The sequence below is a fragment of the Parasteatoda tepidariorum genome, chromosome 9 (assembly GCF_043381705.1).
Source record: "Parasteatoda tepidariorum isolate YZ-2023 chromosome 9, CAS_Ptep_4.0, whole genome shotgun sequence".
Classification (NCBI taxonomy): Eukaryota; Metazoa; Arthropoda; class Arachnida; order Araneae; family Theridiidae; genus Parasteatoda; species Parasteatoda tepidariorum.
In genome coordinates, this window is record NC_092212.1 from 86,322,665 (window position 1) to 86,342,109 (window position 19,445).

The following is a 19,445-nucleotide window of genomic DNA, read 5'->3' on the forward strand; positions in this document are numbered from 1 at the left end:
CTGCCATTCGAGCACATAAAAGTAGTTTCTATAGATGGTTTTAAAAATCGGTATATGTATTTATTTTGAAGTAGAAATTTCAAAATTATTACAAAGAAAATGGGGGGGGAAATCAGTCGAAGACAGAAAAAAGTTCATTATATCCAACTTCCTCACTTTTTTGGTTCACTATATCCACTAAAAATAACATTATACGTGTATAGCAAGGCACGGAACCGAGCCTTTCGTTCATTATATCCGGGAGTTCACTATAAGCCGTGTTCACTATAGCGGGGTTTGACTGTATATATATAAGAGAGGGTTCAGCTATTCTGTGAAAAATGATAATTTAAAATCAAAAGTTAGAATATGCAAAACTGCATTCTTCGAAATAAAATGTAAGTTATTGAATGATATGGATTCCACAATCTTGGGAACAACTCCCATGTTATAATGAATGAAGCAAAGAAAGAGGTTTAATAAGAATATGTTTATTTCAGGCAATCATGCTGGTATTATTGTTCTTATTGAGTACATGGTCGGAGATGTGCCATTCTCAGATCGTGTACATGCCCAGGTATGTGGTGAGGCCAGTGCGACGCTCAGCTATGGAGGCACTCGAGAGGCTTAGGTTACCTGTCACCCGATACTTCCCTCAGGTAAGCCTTCATCAACAGTACTTTAACATACGTGTTGACAGATGTGGATATAATAACCGGCATCTAGTGTTTTTTTTTTTAAATTAAAACTCTTTACCCGGTATTCCCTACATAAATAACTGGTGTTTTTCACTAAGTGCCACATCCCGGTATTCTCAACATACATACTTACTTTTCTTTCCTAATCTATCCTAATGAGAATTAAAATATTACTAAATCCGAATGATTATTAATGAAATATTAATGAATAATGTAATATCCGAATGAATATTAAAATATTAATGAATAAATTAATATCAAAACAAGCAGGTCTATTGTTGATGTTCACCGACGACTTTTTTTTTTTTTTTATTGTTTTTCTCACGGTAACATTCTCTCTCAAGTTTTTCTTTCATGTTTTTGTTTGATTTATCTTTCAACGATAATAAAATTTCCAGTTTTTTTTTTTTTTTTTTTTTACATTTGATTATTTTAGTTTAATTTAGCTTCAAGAAACTGAAAAAAAAATTTTTTTTCGGTACAATTTCGATTTAAATTTTTTAAATGCTTATAAAAAAAATGTTGAAGGTAAATGAAAGCTTAAATATTTCCTATATATCGCTGAACTTGAAACATAATATTCTTTAATTTTTCATAGAATATTTCTATATATTTTTTTTGTAATATTACTAAACATAACCCTGAGCAAAAGAAAAAAAAAAAAGGGTATCATCCTGAATTATTTTTGTCCTAACGATTTGATTTTTACGAATTAAATGTCAACTTAATGGTTCCATGAGGTGACCTCAGAAATGCTGATTAATTTGTGCTAACTACTAATAAAGCTCGTTCAATGTACTTTCGCAACATAAATCTACTTTTTCTTCGACACATTTGGATAATAAACCATCAAAACATGGAAGATAGCTGCAACAAATAGTCAAGAAAGCGATTCCTGAATGGCAATTTCACTTTTTGCACATCTCAGGAAGTTTTTTAAGTGAATAAAAAGCATTCAATTATAAAATTTATTTAGCAGAGTCGTAATCAAAGAGATAATCCCATGCACGAAATTAAATTTTAATAATATTTTATTATGTTATTTGGAAATTTTTGTCAAATATATAAATTTTTACCCGTTTTTAAAATGTGCAATTTTAAACAGTTGAACAAAATCGATCGAATAGTTCTTAAGATATAAAATTAAAAAAAAAAAAAATATGGCTTTCTTGTTATTTTAAAACTCAGAAGCTTTTCTACTGATTTTACTTAAATTTTGTAATTTTTTAAATTTAAAATTAGTTTAGAATGGTATAAAATTTTTTATACCTTATACAATCACCTTATAATTTTTTAACCATTATTAAATGAAATAATGAATAATTATCAATAATTATAATTAAATTTATTTTTTACACGATTTTTTCTTTGGCTTTCGATTCACTTAATAATCTCCCTGGATATATCGAAATAGTTAAAAATTGACAAAATATTAAGGATGAGCCGCGAGCTCAGGGCGTAGAGCGTTCGTCTTCCAATAAGGCGAACCGGGTTCGAATCCCAGTCGATACGAATTCCGCATCCGGCTTCCTTGCATCAGAAAGGTCCTGGGTTCGAATCCCGGGCAAGGCATGGGTGTTTCTCTCTCTCTCTCTGTGTTCTATGTCCTTTCTCCTTTGTGTGTGAATGTGACCCGCCCTATAAACGGATTGTGGTTGTGTGAATGGCGTGGCAGAAGTCGAATTTCTGGCCATAGATGGCGCCACTGAAAAACAGGAACAATCGCACTACCACAACANAAAAAAAAAAAAAAAAACTGGCTTTTGTAGTTGATTTTGTAACTGCACAAATTAATCACCTCCCAGAAATCATGTAAACCTTACGGCAACCTTGTGTGGGAATTTTCTTTTTTGTGTCACGAAAATGTTTATATTATAAGCCTTTTTTCCATAAAGCAAAAATATTGCAAACCTTTCATCCTAAAAAGATTAAAAATTATTTTTAAAGCAAATTTTAAAATGTATTACTACTTATGTCCATAATGACGTTTTAGTTGAAGTCACACTAGCGATAAGATCCAATTGCATTGTCCATTAAAATTTCATGACAAGGCGGATGGATTTTAAGATTAGAAGGTTTACACTTAAACCGTAAGAAAAACCTTTTTAGATTTACATGAAATGGTTGTTGCCGAGTAAAACCTTATTTTGTTATCTGGGTGGTCAACTACAAAAATTGAATGTGTGAAGATCTGACATTAGATGAAAAGTTATTTCGTTTTGTTATTATTTTCCATGCACTATAGGGCAAGCTTCATGATCCAAAAAATTCGAATGATCGCCAAGATAGATTTTTTATTTAACATTCATTTTGTTTCAATGATGGAATAAAAGAAATGTATGTTTTTGTAGGTGGACACACAGGCTGTACCTTACCAGAGTGGTCCTACATTTATGACAGGAGATGTACCACCGAATCAGTGGGTGGATGATTATGCACCTGCAGAAGACGAAGAGGGGGATTACATCAACTACGAATATCGGGACTACAGACCGCCTACGCAATACGGAGAGGAAGTCTATGCCCAGGTATTCACATTTTGAGTGATTTTTTTTAAAAGTAAGTTTGGTTGTTTGTTTTTTTTTATTTTTATTTACTCAACTGCCGACGGGGCTGGATTACCCATGGCCTGGGCCCCCTTATAATGGATTTTTTGAAAATAAATTTAAAGAAATTTAGAAAAACACTGATTATTTGAAAGAAAAAAAACAATTTCAATATTATAGTAGCGTTGATTTTGTAAAGTGTTAATAAATTTCAAATTTTTTCAAAGTGTTATTTTAGCTCTAATTTAACAAAATAAAGTAGAATTTAATTTATTAATATTTGTTTTTTATTTTAAATATGCTTTCTTAAATGAAACGATATATAGATACTTTTATATTTGAATAAATAAAAAAAATATACAAGAAAAAAAAATTTAATCTAAGGACTCCAAAAATTTGAAGGGCCTAGGGCCCAGCGTATGCCGGCACTGACTGGCGAATAACTCTACTGATTAGTTTTGAAATTTGGTTCGGAGAAAGATGACTCACCATAAGAGAATAGGTAAACAAAAGAATTAGATTAATATAAGAGATTAACATAAGTGAGCTGGGTTCCGAAGAAGATGACTCACCATAAGAGAACAATAGCATTAGATTAATGTACAATATATACAATATAGTTTCCCAAACACTATATCACTGTTCTAAACACTATTTTTCTTCAATTGTTTGAATGGCATACGGTTATTCCTCTGTATCCTAAATATTAATGTTTATTTATTATTCATTATCAATAATAAATGGATGTCTATTTAAAGGAACCATCTGATGTCTACAACAATTTGATGGATCGTTATTTGATGGAGCAACCGAAGGAGGATATGTTCGATGTTCCAAGGCGTCGAAATGAGGATCATCTCCCCGAACCACAAAATGCGACTACTGCTGCACCCACACAAAAGGTGCGTTAAGTTCTATGAGCGCCTTTTTTAAAATGGGAACATGATGATTTTTTATTTATCTCGCAGCTATTTAAGTGTATTGAATAGATTGGAATGCCCCATTTGGATTTATTTTCCCATTACAGAGAGCAAAAGCATATATGAAAAGAAGAAAAAAACTGAAACTAGATTCTAAGAAACTATATCGTAGATCCAGAATTGTCTTATCCAACACATCATTTCGATATTTATTTGAAAGTTTTTACTTCGTTTCGTTAAATTCAAATTTAATAATAAAAAAAAGAGCAAACTGGAGGAGATTATCGTGGTTCTCTCCATATAACATAAATACGGGTTTGTTTCATTAAAAAATTGTTCTCCACGAAAGGAAAATGCAGGAGATCCTTTGTCTTCTTAGTTAGGATCAAAGTGACAAGCTTACGGAGTTGAATATTGATTGTCGCTTACTCAAAATTCAACCCCGGTTATATATATATATGNTTTAAACTCATCTATTTTTATTTAAACTAAACTATATTTATTTTTATTAAAACTAATTTACTTTTATTCTATTTTATAACCGTCGTTGAACAGCCGACCCAATTTAGGGTTCACGACCACTCACGTTCAACTCCCGTAGCCTTGTCATTTTGAACCCAATCCAGAAGGCAAGGAAATTACTGGACCAGTACCCCCAGAGGTATGATTTGGTGAGGGAACAGGGAGGACTTTGTGACTCGACAGATTTAACGTGCATCAGTCACCATTTACTATAGAGGGAGTCTTCGGCCGACGAGGATCGAACCCACAAAACTAATCTATGCAGAGAGGAAAGCAGATTCCATTTCCAAATTTAATTTTTTAAAAAAGTATTTTAATGAAGACATTTCGCACATTCTGTGCGAAGAAGAATCATTTGAAGGATCTTGTGACTTGGGAGGGCAAATAAAAATTTTTTTCTTCTTTCACCAAAATAATTATCGGAATAACAAACAACATCGAATAAAGCTGGTACTTTATCAGCAATTCTGAACTCATCCGCACCAAATTCGATGCACACGCGATTCGTCAAAATTCTAAAATCATGCACAATTGCGATGTTTCATTTCATATAAAATATTGCGTCATACTTATCTCTCCAGAGGACAATTTTGTTTCAAAGAGATACTTGCGTATAAAGAAAATTTGATGGCTCAGGGGAAAGAAACTTCCAGTGAGGTGAACCGGGGTTCGAATCCCAGCTAATGCTGGTCGATACGAATTCTGCATCTGGCTTGCACCGACCACAGTGCTGACGTAAAATATCCTCAGTGGTTAACGGATCATAGATTAGAGTCCCCTTGTGGTCAGGCGAACGATTTTCGTGGTCTTCCTCTCCATTTAATGTAAATGCCCTTAAGTCCATTCATTTGAATTTCAATCCAATTTTTATTTTTGTGAAATTTTTCAGAGCCAACATGAACTGACATGAATAAATTATGGCTTTCTTTCATTTCCAACTCATACCGTGTGTTCGATTTGCTTCCTTTGTTTTAAGACCTCTTATTTTTGTGCAAAACCTCCTTCCTCATATGAAGTGTTTTGTCCGCAGGTTCAGATGACGGCCGTTCCACCTGCACCCGAGAAAAAGGATATGAAATCACTGGTGGTACCAGATCAGCGGGCAGAGGAGAGGGAGGAGGATGTATCTGGACAGAAAGAGGAACCTCTCTTCAGGCCACTTCAAAGCAGCCAGAAAACCAAATGGAACAACAACAAGGCAACCCAAAAGGTAAAACACTTTTCATCCACGTTTTCTCACAATTATTTCCATATTGAATTAGACAGATTCCTACTTGAATTTAAGAAAAAGCACGGTGTTTTATTTATGAAAAAGAATTGAAGATTTCACGCATATTCTTTATGTCCCGGTACTAAATTCTATTCAACTTTGTATATTCACAGCCTAAATATCGGAAAGAAAGTGTAACAATAATGTAAAAACACACACTACTGAGCAGGTGCGAAAACAGATAATGAGTGTAAACAGAAACTACTTTCACAAATTAAGTTTATTTCAAAATATCAAATGACATCATATGAAAAAATTCAGGAACTTGTAGAACGGCGGACATTTTTTCCCATCTAAGCCCATGGCTGAAAACCCTTAGACGGAAAAAAGCAAAAACTGGTACGAAAAACATTTCATTTGGGCATTTTTTCAAGAAAAATGAAATATCTGTAACTATCAAGATTTCTCTTATACTTTAAGCATATATATAAGACTGGTCTTTTTTCAAGATAAAGTATATATTCTTGAATGGTTTAAAAAAAGAATAAGTAAACTCCTCCCGAAAACTAGCTATGACTGAAATGGTTTTGCTACCAGCCTTTCTTCTTTTCCGTCTCGCTTTCACCCCTGTCTAAGCCTGATGCGAGTTCTTCCATAATCTTAAGAAGATTGAATAATAATATTAAATAAATTAAAAAAAAAACAATTTCATGCTTTTTTTAAATTTAAAATGTCCACTTTAGGGAAAAGGACAGAACGATAACACTAAAGCGCTTATTAATTATTGTAACCATATCTATTAAAACTGTTTACCACGTTTTTATTTAAGTAAAATAGCTTTAAGTCTCTGATTTTTTCTTATCTTTTAATCCAAAATGTTTCACACCTTTCCTTACATTAAATTCAGGTAAATTCAAACTAATTTCCGGCATCAGTAACATTTTCCTATCAGAATGTTCCCCAAAATATTTTTCTAAGAATGTTCAAAATTCTATCCATTTTTTCCCCATCAGATAGTTATTCCATTATGACAGTGGAGAAATTATTCCAAAGCAGAATAGTTACTGCTTATAAATTATTGAATAAAAATTATTGATAGTTTCTTTTATTTCCTTTTTTCTTTCCAAAAGCGTTTATACATTTCATTCAAAACCTACAATTTGTTAATTGTTGATCATTCAATCTTTTTATTAACAAAGCTAAAATGTAGATAAAAGCTGGAATTATAAAAAATTGAAAGAAAAAAAAAAGTCTCTCACGATTCCATTGTATTATATATTTTTGCTTCGCTTCCATTCAACGAAAAAGTGGATGCTTCAAAATTCTTACATTTAAATTCAAAACCAAGATTACACAATCATATTTTTTTATTAGTATGAAAAAGAGGCTATTTATTAAGCCTCATAAAAACATATATTTTCTACACTAAGTTCCATTTTTGTTCTGTAAGAAACATCGTATAGGTTCAATATAATAAAAATCCTTTAAAATAACCTCACCACTATACTGTACAATGTTCCTGGCCAAATCATGAGACGCCCTGCAACATTCTGTGTAAAATCTTCTACAGGTTTTATTGTTTTGACGAGACTGTTGATTACGTTTCTGTATCAATCGGTTAAATGACACGATAGATAATATAAATTTGACGACATTACCCGATATATATTATATAGAATATTTATTACATCAAGCGTTATATTAGTACATATATTATAATAGATAGACCAAATCATGAGACGCACTGTAGTGTTTTAATAATGACCTGATTTGCACGAGTTTATTAGGCAATACTTTTATATTTAAACACACATGTAATGGGTTTTTATTGAGGAGATTTTTTATATACTTCCGGTTTGCATTAATATATTATTTTTTTAACGTATTGCATTACAATGTTAACTAATTGATACAGGAGAGTAAAACAAATGCAAACCGGTTTCAGTAGCGTAAAAACAATTAAGCTGTAGAGTATCACCTTATAATTAAGATTTTACACAGAATGTTATAGGGCGGGACTGTACTTCCAGACTAAATCCACACTTTCCATAATGGGTGTCACGTTTGGAATAGAACTCTTAATAATGGTGACAAGAGGGTGCACTAAGAAGTGTGACCTTTCCCATTTGGGTTTAAATTAAATTATTTAAAATCACCTGGTTAAATGTATTTTGAATAATTATTTTACATATTTTTCCTTCACTGCCCATGTAATAACTATCGCAGATATGCTCACAATGTCGCACCAAAAAAAAAAAAAACATAACAGGCAATATTATTGAAGGTTATGACAGGTTAATGGAAGTTAATGTAATCGGAGAGATCTAAAGTGATAACGAAAACTAAGAATCCATAGAATTGGTAATGTTAAGTGACGCACCATTCTTTTTAAGTGAGTTAACATGCTTTGAAGCACTATAAGATTCTTTGGGTAAAATCTTAATCATCAGCTGATATTATACAGCTTTTTTTTTTTTTTTTACGACTTCACATCGAAGCATTTAGGATTTAAAAAAATAAATCAATTCCATCCCCTCTCATCGTTAGAATACAGTTTTAAAAACAACTGTGCCTTGACTTCATATCAGTTACTAATTTTCAAAAATGAAGAGATAAAAAAAGAAAGAAAGAGATATAAAAAAAAATACGGACTGTCATCTTGTGAGATTATTTTCTGTCGTGAAGTTACGAATTTCGAGAGATTTACGAATATTTCTCTATTTTTAACCCCCCTTATCTATATTTTAATGTATTTTATTCTGTTTGAAATAGGAAATGTATTTATTCTTCTTAAATCCAAAATATTCAGTCAACTTCTTCTTAAAGGAACGTTTTCAATGCATTATTTTGAAAGAGATAGCAACACTGACGTCATCGGATGTGTAGGTGGGATGAAGGCTCGCGATTGGTCACATCAGAAATCGATGTCGACCTCATTCAGAAGTTTTGTGCCCATTCATGAGATTTGGGTGTCCCAAAATAGAAAATACTTCAATGCGGCAAAATCTTGTGTGACGTAGTAGACACCTCTTCTAAAAATAGATCTCCCGAATAATGATGTCCAAATACGTACCTCTGTGACGTCAAATCAGTTGCCCCTAGTGACACTTTCTCTTAAAGGGATAAACAACTAATTAACCATCCAATTATAACTCATAAAAGTCCCCCCCCCCTTCATTAATGTTTATTCTATTTTATAGCGCAGTGAAAACATGTCGAAAACTTAAAATTAAAAATTTATTAAACCAAATATAACCACTCAGTGGGTAGCTTTAACCATGACTGCCAATGGAACATTTGGACGTGTAAGTTTTTTTAGCTGGATGTATTGTACCATTTATCAATTCATTTGTAGACAAAAAAAATTTCTTTTAGATCGGTAAAAAATTTGGAAAACCATTTCTTATTTCTTCACGAAATTTTTTTAAATCTATTTTCTTATCAAGAAACAAAGTGTTTACGTTCGGTTATGACATTCTGTTATAAGACGGTTTATTTAGAAACAAAATGTGTCATAAAATAATCATATGTTGTGGGTTTCAATTCACATTTTCGCTCTAAGCTGGGATATATATGCCGTTAGAACATGTAACATTTTTATTTGGGAGATGTCACAAACAACAACAAAACAAATAGTTCCGGCATTCACGCAATCATTTCAAATAAAGAAAAAAGAAAAAGTGCTTCTTTGCTTTTAGGCATTGCTGTCGATTTAAATTCAAACATTATGAATAGAATGAAATATCGTTCAAAATGAAATGAACACTTAAAAGCCACAATGGAATGACCGGAAATTATATAATTTTTTATTCTATAAATAACTTAAAATTATTAAACCTTCAAAAATGATTATGAACATTAAAACCTGCCATTTCTTTTTTATTCGCTACATGAGTTTAAAAATCTCCACTACTTTGACTTTTATCAGAAAATAATTTATTCGCGTAAAAACTCCATTATCAGTAAAAGTAAAAAAAATTTCTCTCTTTTTTTATATGTATTTCTGAACCGGAAAAGATCGAATGATTCTCTTTTTCCTTCGGATAGCGTCTCTATCCCCCCAAAAAATGTACGATTCAAATTTTTTATTTCTTATAAACTTATTTCATTAAGAATTGAATGGTTGACACAGTAAAATAAAATCCTTCCGTCCCAAAATCGCATTTTGGATAAAATAAAATGAAAAGATATATTAAATCCTCTTTAGGGATATATAATCCAGAATGAACTTTTAGTAGATTCGCCTTAACAACTTACCCTTGACAAACTTCTTTTAATAATTGTTTTTCATTTGCCATTTATTTTATTCTCAAAACTTTGTGAGAGTTTTCTGATGTAGGGAACACGTTCGGTTATGACAAACGAATTACGATCGGTGAGACAAACTCGCCTTACTGAAGCACAATTTCAGCACAAATAGGTATATTTACGAAGTCATCATCAATCACAAATCTTTCGTTTTTTTCTTGGGGTGCATTTTAGTAGACATGTTTTTGAAATGAATTCTAAAAGTCAAATGATTGAATCACTGGTCTATTTAATTTAATTTTTTTTTAAAGGACACGTTCAGGAGATGGAAGATTTAGCGCATACCAAATATTGCCAGTTAAACTCTCTTTCTCAATTCAACGTTAAACGTAAACTTTTTTTTAAAATTTAAATTTTGACCCTCTGTCATGTAAGCAAGCTCTGTCTCAAAATCTATTTTCCTAAAATAGCTACTATATATATATATGTATATATATATATGTATNAAATATATATATATATATATTATATATATATCTAGTTTCTTTACGGATTATGACAGAAAATAGGCAAACTTTTATTTTATTTAAAGATTTTCCACAGAAACTAATTTTAAATGTAGGTGGCTCACACTTTTGACCGTTCTCCTGACTAAACTATTCTGACCTAATTTTCAAATCCCTCATATTCATATCCCTCATACGGCCAGTTGAGGACGTTAAGGTGCCACAATTTTATGACCCACGACATGATTGTGGTTCTTAGGCATAGCTGACACTCATCGATCTGTGTGGGCTTCCAGCCACCAGTAGTACTTCACAATAGTTCCTCATCCACTGAGCCACCATGCTTCATTTTATTCAATAAGGGTTGAAAAAATAATCGACAGCTTACAAATTTTTATTGGTAATTTTAACTACGCAAATTTAAATAACAAAATTTTAAGGAAAAAGATTGAATGATTCCTGAGTGAGAGAATTAAAATTCTATTTCTCAAAAACTATTCGATCCATTTCATTTAAATTCTGTCATTTAAAATGACTTAGTTTAAAATGTGTACGTCTTAAATTTCAAAATTTTATTGATCCTTATCAAATAAATTTTAAAAAAAAAATGTATTGAAATAATTACTAAAAACTATTTTTACTTGCAATTATCTTTGGATAAACGAGTTTTATAATTATGTGCAAAGTATTTTCGATTTATAGCGAGAGACAGCGTAAAATGATTTACATTTAAATCTAAGAGAAATAGTTACTCATCCTTAAAATTTCTTTGATTTACAAAATCAATAATTGGAAAATTTGCTTGTGATTAGAGTATCTGGAAAAAAAAAAATTAAATGGACACCGGCGACCCATCTGCGGCATAAGGTTAAGAAAATAAAACGACTTACGACAGTTCAATATCATCCATTAAAAAAAAAGACTAATCTATTTGAATAAACGATCGATCTAATGCAACACATTAATTATAAGACAGCAAAATTTTTACGGCACAATTAAGTTAGGATGCAAACGCATGTACAAATTCATAAAATAAATTTAGTTTTTTTTAACATAAAGCATTATTACAGTAAGGCTTAATCGGCAGAAAAGTAACAAAATCAGAAAGAAATTAGAAACAGTAATATGATTTAATAAATATACAAATTCATATATTCAAACATATCTGATGTAAAATTTAAGCAACGATGTTTTTTTTTTAATTAATTTTTTTCGTATTTATTTTTTCATTAATATATTTATTATTTTTAACTCGTGACAAACCTTTTCACGTGCTTGTCCAACGTAAAATTTGGTTTTTGACGATATCAAATTTTCAGAGTTTTGAGAAGTGAAAATAATCCCCGGAACATGTTCATGGTTGACTATTACTTTTTATGGTTGTTTGGATTTACAGTGTATATTAAAGCTCGATTTGGTGTTAAGCTGTAATAAATAGGTTCGGGGAATTTGAGTTTTTCTCCACGTAACTCGGGGTAGCATTATACTGTATTCAAGGTACAATTCGTTCACCAGGAGTTGGCTCCACCTCCTCGGACGAAGACTTCATTTCAGCGCGGGAGGAGAAATGTCTCAGCGGCTTGCAATTGAGACAACACTCAATGCGTGCAAAATACAAACATTGAATTCTTTTTCAGTCACTTATTTCGCTTTATCATCTGCTATTATATCTTCTCTAGCTAATTAAATAAATTTTAAATTTGAAAACTACTGTTTTCCCAGCAAAATGTCTCAAAAAAGACAAACTGTACACTCAAAAGAAAGAAATATCAAATAAAGAAATATCAAATTTCTGACATATTTAATGTTAAAAAAATGGACATAAAGATGGAGAAATAAATATTTTCTTCATACGATCGCCAAATAGCAACCCTGTTCAGGATTGTTCACACCCTTGTTCCAAAAATAGCGAAATAGTATTGTCGGATACCATGTGATGAAGGCGGAGCCAAGTGCCAACTCCTGGTGAACGAACTATATTCCTGCGGTTTACTCAAAAAGCTCCTTCTGCGAAGGCGAGTTTGTCCCGATGCAAAATGGCGCATGAAAAGGGTTTTAAAGTGACGAGGATGGATGGTGTTTCCAATATAAATGTAAATAACAACATTCCCGAGCTCTTCACTTGTTCCACTTCCGGTTAGAAAGCATGCACTTGCTTACTACAATTTATTCTGGGAGGCAATATTTTCAAAACATATAGTTCTATTTTAAATAAAAGAAATAAATTATGTAATTTCTGAGCTCAGAAGCTGCTGTGTTTCAAAAGATATTAAGTAATTCTGGTGAGTTTGAAGTTAAAATTTGTTTTAGTTTATTCATAGACGTATTGCTACAAAAGGTGATCTGATTTAGAAAGAACTCGCTTTTTTGGCAGTCCTAATCTAGCCTCTTTTTACTTGTTTTTTACTGTTCTTGTTGCAAGTCGTGCACCATCTACTCCCGGTTGTGTTAGCATATTGTTCGAGCAGAGAGATTTAGTTCACTTTAGAAATTCCGAAGTGGGTATAGTGTTGACAAGGTAAGAAACGTTTTATAACGATTCTTTTTCTTAAAAAAAATATAATTAAAAAAATAAATAAATAAATAAAAACGATTCTGGCGTCTTGAAAAGACAGGTCTTCAAATGACGACTCTTTTTTTAAACACAAATAATAAATCCGATAACAAATGCCCGTATACAGGAAACGCTACGCAAGAGAGTCTCAAAACACAATGATCACGGTTGTGAGCTTCAAAAGAAACCGGAAAAAGTAACCCGGAAGTATATGGGCAGTGAAGAGCTTGCAGCGCACCCTAGTGTAGAAAACACCATCCATAGACTGTTCATCGATGAATTGAAATGTCTTGAGAAGGATCGAAGGTTGTTTAGTTTTTATTTTCCTTTTTCTAGAGTCCCATACCACTTCTGAAGAAGCTTATACAGCATGGTGGACAACAACAACAACAACAGAAAAGGTACGATGACCCTCTACTCGATGAATTGACCAACCTGAAGAAAAAGAAGCCCGTCTTCTAAAAAAAAGATGGCCGAAGAGATCCTTAAGATATTCCATCTTTTATTTGTATAAGTTTTCTAAGTGATGACCTGTGGGGAAAGTTCTTATAGTGGAAGAATATTCTTCTCTTTTTACCGAGGCCCAAGAGCACTGATGGGCAAGAGATAATACTCTGATTCTATTCTTCTGTCTAGTCCCCTTTTGAGGATTTCCTCCCCCCCATCCATGTGTGACTATCTTTTCATTGTGAAATGTGTCGCTCAAAAAGTGTTGTCCAAGAATTTGCCTTGATGTTGTAAAATGATCGTCACAACAGTTCATCGCAACGCTGCAATGTGATAAAATTTATGTCTGAAATTCTTCCCCCCCCCCGGAAGTTATTATGATTCAGAGGGAAGTCACACCGAACAAGGGTCTAATTTTAAGATATTATTCGGAATGACAGTCGATGTTTTCTTATTTCGAATAAAATATTTTCTTAAATTTTATGTCGCCGATTATTAATTCTTTTGCAATGGACTACATTTCGGTTTGCAAGGAATGAACTGGGTATTGGGATTTCTGTCCAAAAAGTAATAAAACTAAAATACCCTTGTTGGAAGAAGCGTGAAAGCGCGTTGCGACGAACTGTTGGGGTCCACATTAGAGAGGCTGAGACAAAGCTCATTAGGAATAAGTGTGTGCTTGACTTATACCCTGTCTAGTCATTCCTACAATTTTTTTTTTTGCAGCACAATGTTAGTGACAAAACGCACAGTGTCATGTAATGGACTCGTGTATTAGAAAGCGTCGTTAATGTTTACGAATAAACGTGATTGGCTCAATGAAGATGCATCAGAGACCTCTTTCAATTCGCAACTTTATGACGTCAATTTTCTGCAAGACAAACAGTCCGTCTCAAATAGATCATTTTTTCTCAATTAATTCGTTCAAAAAGAAAAAATAGGTTTTAATTTAATAATTTTTTTTTAACTGCAACTCTTTTTGTTCTTCTTCTTACTCATAGGTTTTAAAGGTCTTATTCTTGCGGCACATGGTTGCAATATGCTTACAAATGAAAAATTTTATAATTTCTTTGAATGACATACTCCAGGATATCACTCTATACGTAGAATAGAGCAGGGCACGAAATTTCTACTCGCCATGATTATTCTTAAATCGTGGTTTTCGTTCAGGACAAAATGTCTCTTATGGACGTCGGTTCTGAACTCTTAAGTCAACCTTATTTTTAATTTGGTTTGTGATTTTTAAGTTTCTGAAAATGTTTCCTGTTTGCCAATGATTTTCTTTAATGACAATGAAAAAAAAAACAATTTGTTTGTCGCGTGAGATTTTTTTTACAGACTTTAGATACTTTCGTATCACTCATCCGAGCTACAGCAATTTTTTGAATGACATTTTTAATCGCTTTTTATCGAAATGAATAAGTTTAAAAACATTGTATATAGCAGGGAACGACGCAAATGTTGCGATACGCTTCTTGGAAAGTCAAGGCACATCATCAGGATTAAAATGGCATAGAAACCCATGCCCGTAAATGGCATGGTACGTCGCTAGGGACGATCCCACTATTATAAATGGCTCCTTCGTATACCTCTCAACAGGCTGTAATAGGATCATAAATCATTTTTTAAACGCCGCGTTTTCTTAATAGCGTGATTTTGAACCAAGTATAGTATCCAGTAAAGCCTCTATATAGAAACATTCGATAGCAACCAGTGGAAAAATTCGTTATCGAGGAAATTTAGTTAATATTGTAACAAAACCTTTAGTTTGTGTGATAAATTCAAGAATATGACTTTTCATTAAGAATGAAGTGAATACGTAACATGAAAGAGGTGATGATGCATCATTATGTGCATATATTGCATTCATTCCAATGAAAATCCTTGAATGAGTGCAATACGTAACATAGGCTGGTTCATCAATTCAAATTTTCTTCAAAAATGACGAAAACAGAAAAGATAGATGTCTGGAATTACTTCGTTTTAATGGGAAATTTTTTGAAGGGTAGTTAACACTATCCAAATGAAAATTTGGTTACAGGGTTAAGTTTTCTGTTTGAAAATTCAGTTAAAACTATAGTTCGTTCACCAGGAGTTGGCACTTGACTCCACCTCCTCGGACGAAGAGTTCATTTCGACTCCAGAGTACAAGTAGAAAAGTGTCCGCCCTTGAAATTGAGACAACCCTTATAGCGCGCCAAACGCTTGCAATGAATTTTTTTTCTTTCAGTAACTTACTTCGCTTTATCATCTGCTATTATACCTTTCGTTACTCTAGCTAATTAAATATATTACAGCAAAATGTCTCAAAAAGAACAAACTATTCACTCAAAAGAGAGAGAGAGAGATCATAAAATCTATGACACATTTAATGTTAAAAAAAATGCATATACAGATAGCGAAATAAATATTTTTGTCATTCGATTGTAAAATAGCAATCTTGTTCTCCCAACGATAGCGAAGCAGTATCGCCACGACATGAAAGGGGAGTCAAGTGCCAACTACTGGTGAACGAACTATATTTTGAAAAGAAGGATATTTCTCTAAATGATGAGAAGATATTAAAAGTGAGTCTCAACGTGATGAGCAGCTAATATTTTTGGGATTCGATTTCCATTCATTAACCGAACCGCTTGTCGTGTAACATTATTGTGTCCACTTTTTACGTTTTCTCTAAAAAGAGATTGTAGGAAAAATCAACTTATTCTGGATGTCTCGCTTTTTAAATTAAATTTCTTTTTTAATTAATTAAAATTATTAAAAAGAAACAATCCTGCTCTTTTTAATAAAATATTCGAGAACATATTTGAAATTTCACACATACTAATCAAAATTCTGTTCTCGAGTTTGTTTCGTAATGCATTGTGCTGCGAAAGAATTTTTTTTTTGAAACCTGTCAACATATCATTGTAGTTGCTGCTCATTTCTAAGTGAGTAAAATAATGAGATGACCGAAATTAAATGTTATTCAGTGTTAATTACTTGTTAAATAATAAGTTGATTTTGTAAAAAAAAATATTGAATATTATAGTGCTTATTGAGAACCTAAATTTTGTTCTCTGTACATATACCATGTTGTGTCCAAATACGGATGTTTCATTGTGATCATATTAATAAATTATTTTATTTACATACTAAACGAAAATAAGCGCATTTTTTGTGTATTTTTTTGTAGTATTTAGATAGAATAGTTCACTTTGAATAAAAAATATTGGATTCCTTTAGATAACCGCCTGAATTGATTTTCATACCCTTTATTGTTTAACTGCAGAGAAACAGCTGGGGAAAAAATGAGGAATAATAAAGCGTTTCATCATTTGCGTGCGACATCGATAATCGAAGTGTACATTCGTGAGTCACCTCCATGGGTTCATCAAGCTTCTTTTAGCTTCCTTTCCTGTTTATTTTCAATTCTATTTAGTCAGCAGAATTTATTCCCTTTGGAATTCCGGATCGTTCCCACTGCATCCGATTCACGCACTTCTGATCGCTATTAACAGAACTTGATTGGTGAGCTACAAATCTACTAAGCACAGATAGTGATAGTGTTTAAAATGTGTCGAAAGACTTCCGGGTTACTGTTTCCGATTGACTTTTACGCCTAATCTTATAAAAGCGCACCATCCAATATTATTACCCAGAAGACATATAACCTTACGGCAATATTGAGTCAGAGTTTTCATTTTACTGTCACAAAAATGTTTGTACTAAAAACCATTTTTCAATAGAGCAAAAATATTGCTGTTTCAAACCTTTCATCCTAAAAGGATTAAAAATTATATATTTTTTAAAGCTTTTTTAAAAAGTATTGTCACTTAGGTTCATCATGACGTTTTAGCTGACGTCACACTAGCGATAGGATCCAATGGCATCGTCCATTAAAATATCGTGACAAAGTGGATTTTAGCTGAGCACACAAGGCTTTGCTAAAAAAACATTTTAATGACCTAGATTCAAGATTATTTTCACCTTAAGAATAGCTTCATTAAAGGATTTTTTAACACTTGAAAACCCTACGTCAATCTCGATCTAAGGTTTTTATATAGAAGGTTGTTTTCTAAGGTTTTGTATTAGGGTAATGTGCGTAGAATAGGTTGCTAAGGACTCCTGTTTCAATTTTTTCATTTTGCCTGAGATAGTTTGGGATAGTAAACTGATTGTAAATTAAATATTTTTCACGCATAAAAAAACTTAGAACTTGTGTATTATGTTTTGTTTTAGTTCCTTGTATTTATGAATGGAATAAAAAAATAAGTTGATTTTTTGCATTTTTTTTTTCTTTAAAAAATTAGCAAAGGAAGCGGTTAATTTCTTAAAAGGAAGAAAAAAGAGAGCATTAAACGCTTAATGAAATAGCAAGTATTTGATAATTTCCTAGCATCCCCATTATTCGCTGTCAAGAAGGGCATTTAAAATCGAAGACTAAAGGTACAAATTCGAACAAAAATGTTTTAGAATAACAAAATAGCTGATGTAAACATGAATAAATATTTCTGAATAATTCTTCGTGATTAATATAAACCAATTCAAAACCCTTTCGAACATTCTCACGCTCTGTGAATTAATTTCTTCAGAAAAGTTCGATTTCTTTAAGTAGCGAAGAAGTCGCTACAATTTCAAAGTACTTCGCAGTCACTAAATTTTTAAAAAAAAATGTAGTTGTAGTTAACTACATTTGTAACAAAGTAGTTACAATTGTAGTAAGCTACAAAAATAATGTAGTTTTTCCAACCTCTGGATTCCAAATGTACTTTCAGCTCTCTAATAAGATACCCTCCCGAATTTTGATGGACGATAAATGCAATCTAGCGATAGAATCACAATAAATTCTGCCGACAGGAAACGATTGTTTTATTAACAGTCACAGAATCCGGAAATAATTTCAACATTCTAATAAGTTGAAAATGTTTCGATTCATTATAAAATCACTATTATTTATACTACTATATATGGAGAGGCTCTGAAGATAGCCCTGTAAAAATTGCCACCTTCAAGAACCCTCAGGGGTCCAGCTCTAGAGGTAGACCACCTACTCGATGGCTCAAAGACACTGAAAACGACCTCAAAGTCCTGAAACTTAAGAACTGGAGGGGAGTTGCCATGGACAGAGGGAGCTGGAGAAGGCGTGCCGTTGAGGCAGCCAAGGCCTGCAAAGGGCTGGTGCGCTCCTGAAGAAGAAGAAGATTATTTATACTTATAAAGAACTGAAAACGCGTGAAATTTGTATTGTTATCAGGTACAGAGCCTCCATAGAGATTTGAGTACTCTAGCTCAACGTTTCCCGAATGCTGTTCCGCGGAATCCTAGGGTTCCGTCGAAGAGTTCGAGCGGTTCCACAAGTTAGTACTTTTTATAACTTTTTTTGGAACCACTCATTTTATTTCGATCCAACTTGGTATTCATAATTTCTTTGATCTTTCGGGTGAAATTATTTCAAGTAAAATGAAATAGAAATTGCATTTTTTAAAAATAAAATATAATATTTCTAATAAAAGCGAACAAATTATGAAAATCATTTATCAAATATTGTATTTCCTACAGCAATTTTCAAAATAGAAGAAATATATATGTTTCCCTATAATAACAGCCTTTCTTTTCATTTCGAAGAATTCGGTTTATTCGTTTTAAAAACAAATTCATAACTAGACTAGATATAGACTGATAAGACCTTATTTGATAAAATAATGAAAAATCTCTTATGAAATATTTTATAACTAAATATTTTATACATTAATAAATATTTAAATAAGAGAATCATGTTTCGGGTTCCGTAGCACGCTTCTCTCCATCTATACAGTCTGCTAATGAGCGAAGT

General features: G+C 32.3%; 1 protein-coding gene across 2 annotated transcripts in view; it reads left to right on the plus strand.

The window, feature by feature from the left end:
* LOC107437127 (uncharacterized) overlaps window positions 1–19,445 on the plus strand; it is a 28,207-nt gene that overhangs the window by 2,820 nt on the left and 5,942 nt on the right. The window contains exons 2-6 of one of the 2 annotated variants that reach the window (XM_016049027.3): window positions 480–638; window positions 3,029–3,205; window positions 3,982–4,125; window positions 5,696–5,875; window positions 13,520–16,775. In XM_016049027.3, coding sequence (XP_015904513.1) covers window positions 480–638; window positions 3,029–3,205; window positions 3,982–4,125; window positions 5,696–5,875; window positions 13,520–13,645 — 786 coding nt within the window. In that variant the 3' untranslated portion in view covers window positions 13,646–16,775. Of the gene's footprint in view, window positions 1–479; window positions 639–3,028; window positions 3,206–3,981; window positions 4,126–5,695; window positions 5,876–13,519; window positions 16,776–19,445 lie in introns of those variants that run through there. The other variant, XM_016049028.4, reaches the window with a different exon arrangement.